The sequence below is a fragment of the Fukomys damarensis genome, unplaced genomic scaffold (genome assembly GCF_012274545.1).
Source record: "Fukomys damarensis isolate Sample0158 unplaced genomic scaffold, DMR_v1.0_HiC HiC_scaffold_23, whole genome shotgun sequence".
Taxonomy (NCBI): Eukaryota; Metazoa; Chordata; class Mammalia; order Rodentia; family Bathyergidae; genus Fukomys; species Fukomys damarensis.
The window spans coordinates 12,058,235-12,065,288 of NW_022900935.1; the positions used below are offsets into that span (position 1 = coordinate 12,058,235).

General features: G+C 48.0%; 1 protein-coding gene across 1 annotated transcript; it reads right to left on the reverse strand.

Annotated features, from left to right (window-relative positions):
* Positions 1-5: 5 nt before the first annotated feature.
* Positions 6-2,397, reverse strand: LOC104877012 (GRIP and coiled-coil domain-containing protein 2-like; the record flags this gene model as incomplete). Its single annotated transcript, XM_010645290.2, has 4 exons — positions 2,361-2,397; positions 2,236-2,261; positions 1,362-1,466; positions 6-683 (listed from the first exon to the last, which is right to left on the reverse strand). Coding segments are annotated over exons 1-4 (846 nt in total), but the record flags the coding sequence as incomplete, so codon positions are not given.
* Positions 2,398-7,054: the final 4,657 nt, after the last annotated feature.

Sequence of the window (7,054 nt, forward strand, 5' to 3'; positions counted from 1 at the left end):
TTGGTTTTTTCATTTACTACCTGTTCTACAAAAGTATCTTCCTGTAGGAGGGCAGGACCCACCTGATGGTCTGTGTTTGCATCCAAGGTGGCTTTCCTTAGGTTTTCCAATTCACATTCGTATTTCTCACGAATGGTCTTCTCACTGGCCTCATACTGTTTTGCTAAGTACTCTTTCAGCTGGTTTAACTTATTTATTTCTGCTTCATGTTCTTTAGCTGATGATTCAAACTGGTGTGTCAGTTCTTTCACTTCTTGTTGGTGTGCAGCTTTCAACTGCAAAAGTTCTTCTTGCAAATGATTAATATCTTTTTGGTAATGCTGAGAATTTGCTTCCATGACTTCTTGGAGGTGAGTAACCGCTTGCTTCTTTTCATCAGTAGTGACTTCTAACTGCTTTTGCAGATATAAAACTTGTTCCTCAAAGGCTGACCTCATTTCTTGAATCTCTTCTTGCAGTTTTTTAACATTGTCTTCAGAGCTACTCTGAAATTTAAGTTGTTCTGAAAGCTCTGCCTGTTTATTTACTGCTTCTTCTAGCTCCTTTTGTAAGCCAGCCTTATATTCACTGTGTTTGGAATGTACTGTCATCAATTCATTTTTCAAACTTTCAATTTCTTTCACATAGTTTCTGTGTGACTGTTCAAACTCCTTGTGCACATCTTCCATTTTAGTTACAGAATCCTATTTAAAAAATAAGCACAAATCATTCAAGTAAGACAAAAGAAACCCTTGCACCTCAGGAAAGACATCAGTCACAGGCTAACTGGAGAGAAGAGGAAATGAACAAAGTGTACCTAGAGAAATGATGCTGAGTCCAAGCAGTTTGTGCAGGCTCTGCCCAACTTGAGAGCAATGTAAACCAGCAATACTCAAGCCTTTACAGTAATAAATGATAACTAGAAAACCTCTGAATTTTATTTTCTTTTAAAAGATGATACATTATAAAAGTTACAGAAGTCATAAAGCTTCAACTACTAGTTCTTGAACAGAGAGCTTTAAGAGGAGGCTTTTTGGAGAAATTAGCCCAGACCAAACAGGCAAATAAGTGGAAATATGCTACTGAATATCCTAGAACTGAATAGATAGATAATAATATTTAACATTATATGAAAATCAACTAACTTCTTTCATTTTTATTAAGGAATGACACTGTAGCTTTAAGGAAGATCAAACAATATAATAAATGCTGGCTCTATCTTTATGTAAGTGAATAATTTCAGTTACTTTTTCTTTTTTAAATCCTTATCTTTTTTTCATAATATAGTGAAACAGCATTAGATGCTTTTTAGGGTCTTCAGTCAAATCCATGAATACACTGTTATGAATTAATAAAAAAGAAAATATTAAACATTGCCTTACTTCAACTTCCTGTTTCATTTTAACATTTTCCTTTTTCAGAGAAAGACACTGCTGCTCAGTCTCTGCTTTCTCCAGAAGAATACCATCTAGGCGCTCAGTCAATGCCTGTTTTAGAACAGGAAGATTTGTTTGCATAAGGTTAAAAAAAACTGTGGCTCAACCACACACATAATTATCTCACCATTTCCTAACCCTGTTAAAGTCAGAATAATTCAAGAAGATATAAACTTAGAACAAAAAGAACAGGAGAAAAGATTTGAGGATATGAGAAATTTCAATATATTTTTTGGAAAACTGAATGTGAAGGATGAACTGAATCAGAACAAAAAAAGAAAGCTATAATGTAAGGGCTCTTCAGGTGGGAATCCAGAGAAGCAGGCAAAGACTCTCCAGAAATAAAACACTGAGGAACGGGAGATGTCAGGAGCTGGGAATATAGCTCAGAGGTAACAGTGTTTGTCTAGCATGCATGGGGCCCTCAGTTAGACACCAGCACTGAAAGAAAGAAAGAAGGGAAAGAAAAGGAATTAAAGGTAGCAGGTATCGTCAAGGAAGGGTTAATGTGTGGGGTCCAGAAATGGGGACTGGTTGTCAATCTGAACAAGGAGTAGCCAGAAGAACAAGCAACAGTTATTCTGTCTCTCCTCCCCAGAGACAGGTATTCTCTGTAGGAACTGAGTAGGAGAAGAAGGTAATGAAATGGAAAACAGATCCATGAGACAAAAGTCAGTTCTTTGAAAAAATATCTAACAGGACAAACAGCGTTTAGCAAGGCTAACCACAAACAGTCCTGTAGCTAGAAAGTGAAGAGCTACATATAAATTAGGAATTAAAAAGTTAAACAGCCGGGGATATGGCTCAGTGATTCTGTTACCTGCCTTGTAAGCACAAGGTCTGGAGTTCAATCCCTGGTACCACCAAAAAAAAAAATTTTATTTTGCTACAGGATCTCACTAAATCGTCCAGGCTGGACTTGAACTTGAGATTCTCCTGCCTCACCCTCCTGGTAACTGAGTTTACAGGTGTGGGCCAGCATGCTCGGCCAGACTAGCTACCTAATTTATATGGCTCAGTGAAAAGTCAAATAGAGAGCCCCTTGTTCAGAAATTGTTATGAATTTCAGTATGGCCCAGAAAAGCATGAAGCCAGGCCCCTGTGAATGGGAAGTCCCGTGTAGCTCTGGCCTCCATGTGCCTGGGGAGCACCATCACCTGCTCCCGGAACAAGTCATCAGAGCTGGAACAGTACAGGGTAGTGATGGTGAAACTTACAGTGCATTCAATGGCAACAAACAGCCTGCGGCAGTATGCGTGCCATAGGTTCGCCACCACTGGTCTAGGGAGACTGCCTAGGAAGGTTGCTCAGGGTGGGCAGGAAGGAGAAAGCTGGGGGCAGGCAGGGCCAGTGACCAGCAGCCTTGTCCCCTAGGAGACTCCTCCAGAGCCAGGCCCTGCCTGCGACCAGCCCTCTGCCTTCCTTCCCCACCAGGGCTCATCTCCCACCCCCAACCCCAACCGGGCCACCGGGTGGTCTGGGCACATGTGGTCACAGTTAGATGTTGATTGAAGCAAAATTGTTAGAAGATTAGAATGGTTAAGGTAACTTTAATTTCCACTGCATTACTGAGATTTTTGAAGATGGAGCTGAGAGGTCCCCGGGGTGGAAGAGGGAAGAATGGTGGGGGCTACAAAAGGAGTCACATTTCTCTAGCTCTGAAGGAGAGGCTGCTGGCAACTGCAACATGGGAAGGAGAGCTGGACAGAGAGGAGGACTTCCAGGGAGCCGAGACCCGGAGTCCAGGCACCTGGCACACAGGAGGAGTCCGGGGCAGGGCCAGGACCAACCCCCTCCCCAGACTGCTTGCCCCGGCCACACATCTGTGCAAACACCCCTCCCCTCAGCTTGCCAGAGACAGACAGACAGGAGGATGGCAAGGAGAGGGACTCCTCCAGGCTCTCGCAGGCTCCAGTGGGGGTGGCAGGAGCCTCAAGATTTTCTTATCTGTAGAGCAAGACAGAAATTTCAAAGGAATGGAAGAATAATATAATAAAACTAAGGGTTATTAACAACTATTATTATTAATGATTATTCTTTATTATTGAGCTGTTACTATGTGCTAAGATAATATTAAGCCTTTTGTTATTAACTCTTCTTCTTTATTTTTTTTTTAGACAGGGTCTCACTATGTAGTTCAGGCTGACCTTTAACTCACCATGTAGCCCAAGCTGGCCTCAAACTCTCACTGATCCTCCTGCCTCAGCCTCCTCAAATTTTTTCCAGTGTTTTTTTTTTTTTTTTAAACACTTATTTCTTAGAGTTATGGAGGTTGGAAGTCCGAGAACAGAGTCCCAGCATGTCTGAGCTCTTGGTGAGGGCCTTCATCCTGGTTTACAGATGGCTGTCTTCTCCCTCTAACCTCACATGGTGAACAGAGTTCACCATTTGCTCTAAGAGGATGATGCTGAGCGGGGAGACTTACGGAGACAGCCCAGGTGTAACTAACTCCCAGATCACTTATTTCCCAGCTGTGTCACCATGAGTGAGTCAGTTAACTGTGTCTCAGTTTTCCCATTTATAAAATGGGGACGATAGTGATACCAATCTATTTTCAAAAGACTAATGTGCGGGGCTGGGGATTTAGCTCAGTGGTTCTGCTGCCTGCCTCGCAAGTGCAAGGACCTGAGTTTGATCCCTGGTACCAAAAAACAAAAAGACTGATGCACTGCCCACTGTGCTAAGGCCTTTTATTTTTATTTTTAAAATAGTGCTGGCAATGGAATTCAGGGTCTTGTACATGCTAAGCAAGTGCCCTACTGCTGAGCTACACCCCCAGCCCTTTTTATTTTGAGACAAGGTCTTGCTATGTTGCCCAGGCTAAGCTCAAACTTGTGATCCTCCTTCCTCAGCCTCCTGAGTAGCTGAGATTATAGGTATGTACCACCAAATAATACCGATCTGAAAGATTATAAATTATTTAATCTAGGTAAAGTGCTCAGAACAGAGCCTGGCATGGGTGAAGAGCCCTGTGAGTGTCAGCTATTGTCATTGGAGATTGTCACTGTTACTAACCCTTCTCCAGAGGAGGAGTATGAAGTTTGGAGAAACAAGGTCACTTGTCCACAGTCGCAGCGAGGCAGCACGGGCTGCAAACCCAGGTCTGCTTGCCTCCTTGGCCCAATCCTGGACCACTGGGCAGTGCCAGCATTGGTGCTTTCAGGGTCTGTGCTAAGGATTGACCTTGTTTGGTTCAGCTTAACCACGTACCTGTTTAATGCCCCTGCTCAGACCTAGAACAGCCCTTGAACCTTCACCGGCCAACTTCTGATTCTCATGGCTGAGTGAACCTGTGCCCAGAGAGGGGCAGCAACTCGCTTGAGGCCATGTAGTTGGCTGGTCAACAGACAGAGCTGACCCACTGATACCCAGACTCTACCAGGGACAGACCAAGGGTGGAAACCCCTGGTGGGTGGGCAGCCAGGCCTCGCCCAGAGGCGGCCCTTGGTGGGCCAGTCCACAGTCTGGCTCGAGGACAGTCGTTGCCTGTCTTGAGGTTTACATAGCAAATGACTGGTGGACAAGGAGATAAGACCTCAATGTCACAGGAAGGCTGTCTCAGCCTCCCCTGGGGCCTGGGCAACTGAGGCTCACCTGGGGGAGGGGGTGCCCCTCACGGCCAGCGAGCACTAGGGACTTGGCGACAGTGGGAGAGGTTTGGTGTCCCAGGGCTGGTTGGAAGGGGCTGGAGCCTTGTTTCCTTGCAGGGCAGTAGGCAGGGGAGGAAAAAGTGGGAAGCTGGGAAAGGGATGTCACTCAGAACCAGGCTGGGGGCCTCAGGAGATGCAGAGGGAGCCCAGTCAGGAGGGACCCGCTGAGTGTGAATGTGAGTAAGGCTTCGAGCATGAAGCCACACGCCTCCCCACACGCTGTGCCTCTCACCTGCCGCCTGCTTCACAGGACCCCTCCCCTGAGCCCTCCTCTCATAGAGCTGAGTGTTGCGTGTGGATTAACAAACAATTCTCACGACAGTCTGGAGAGGTCTTCAGATGAGGAGACTCAGGTGCCAGAGGTTAAGCAGTTTGCTCCACGGTACAGGGCTGGCGAGTGGAGGCATTTGGATTGGAACCCGGTCATCCAAATCAGGTTTCTTACCTTAGTCCCTGCTGCTCAGCCCCCACCTGAGCTCCATCCAGGGTCTGGTTTCCACTCCAGCACTAGGGAAGACCCAGTTACCCAGTCCCTGTGAAAATCCTTTAGCCGCTCTGCCGGCCGATCCCCTTCCTCAGGCAGTGCCCCGGAGGCCAGCAACCCCCAGTCTGAGGGATGGGATGGAATGGGCCCAGGCTCTGGGGCTGGGTGAGGGCGAGAGGCCCCACCGAGGGGTGGCGGGGCTGGTGTATACCTTGGCAGGGGACGGCAAAGTGGGAGGCCCTCGGAGGGGAGGCAGCAGGAGGAAGGGGTGAGGGCCCTGACCAGAGACAGCTCGGGCTCGCCCTCCCCTTGCCGGCCTGTGGAGAGCTCTGTTCCTAAACGCTGGGCCCGGGCCTCCTCACCACTCTCCCTCATAGACTAGTTCACCTAAGCCTCCCACGGCACTTGCTGTCTTCACCGTCACCCTGTGGTGCTCCTTTGGCCTCTGCAGCTGGCTACTCTCCCTGTCCCCAACTCTAACCTCCGGCCCTTCACTGCTGGTCTCAAAGGACACTCTTCTGTGACACTGGCCCTATGGGCTTCCTGGCCTTCTAGAAAAATGTCACCTTTGCTTTCTGAAACTCTGCTTTCTTGGTCTCCCACACCGTCCCAGCCACACCTTCTCAACCTGCCTTGCAGACTCCCTTAACTGTGGATGTGTACCGACTCGTGCCACGACCTGGCTTGGCCCGGCACTGCTTCCCTGGCCCCTCCCTATCCCCTTGGCATCAGCTGCCAGCTGCAAGCCGAAGCCTCCAAATCTCTAGCCCAGAACTCTCTGCTTCTGGATGTATCAGCGTCATTTTCCATGCATCCCATCACCCTTTCCCCTGGGCCCCCCCTCCTCAAGGCCTAACTAGAGAGAGAGCTGCTCTTGATTCTTCTCTCTAGGTCCTTCACCCCCAACATCGAAATCCTGCCCATTCATCCCCTCAGATCCTCTCATTCTGTTTTTTTGTTTTGTTTTTTGGATTTTTTTGGTACTGGGTCTTGAACTCATAACCTTGTGCTTGCAGAGGCAGGCAGCAGCACCACTGAACTAAATCTCCGGCCCTCTCTCATTCTTGACCCTCCTTCCACCTCACAACACCATGCCAGGACTACTCATTCCAGTACCTTCTCTCCTCCATCTCCTCCACAAAGGAGCCAGGGTCCCTTTTTTTGACAGGTCTCACGATGCATTCCAGGCTGGCCTGGAACTTGTGGCGATCCTCCCGCTTCAGCCTCCCAAGCGCTGGGATTACCGGTATGAGTCACAACGCTCAGCTGGGTTGTTCTTTCAAATCACAAATCGAATCCCTCCAGTCTTCCTGGACTCCCTATTTCCCTGCAGGTGAAGTCTAATCAGCTGCAGCACGGCCCCTGCTCGCCTCTTAGCTCCCTAGTGGGTGAGAGCCTATCATGACCGCTTCTCCTGACCCTTCCCTACTGTCCTCCCCGCTCAGCCTAGGTCACCGTTTGTCCTAAACTGGCAGCCCTCCAGGGCACAGGTCTTAGGGCACCCC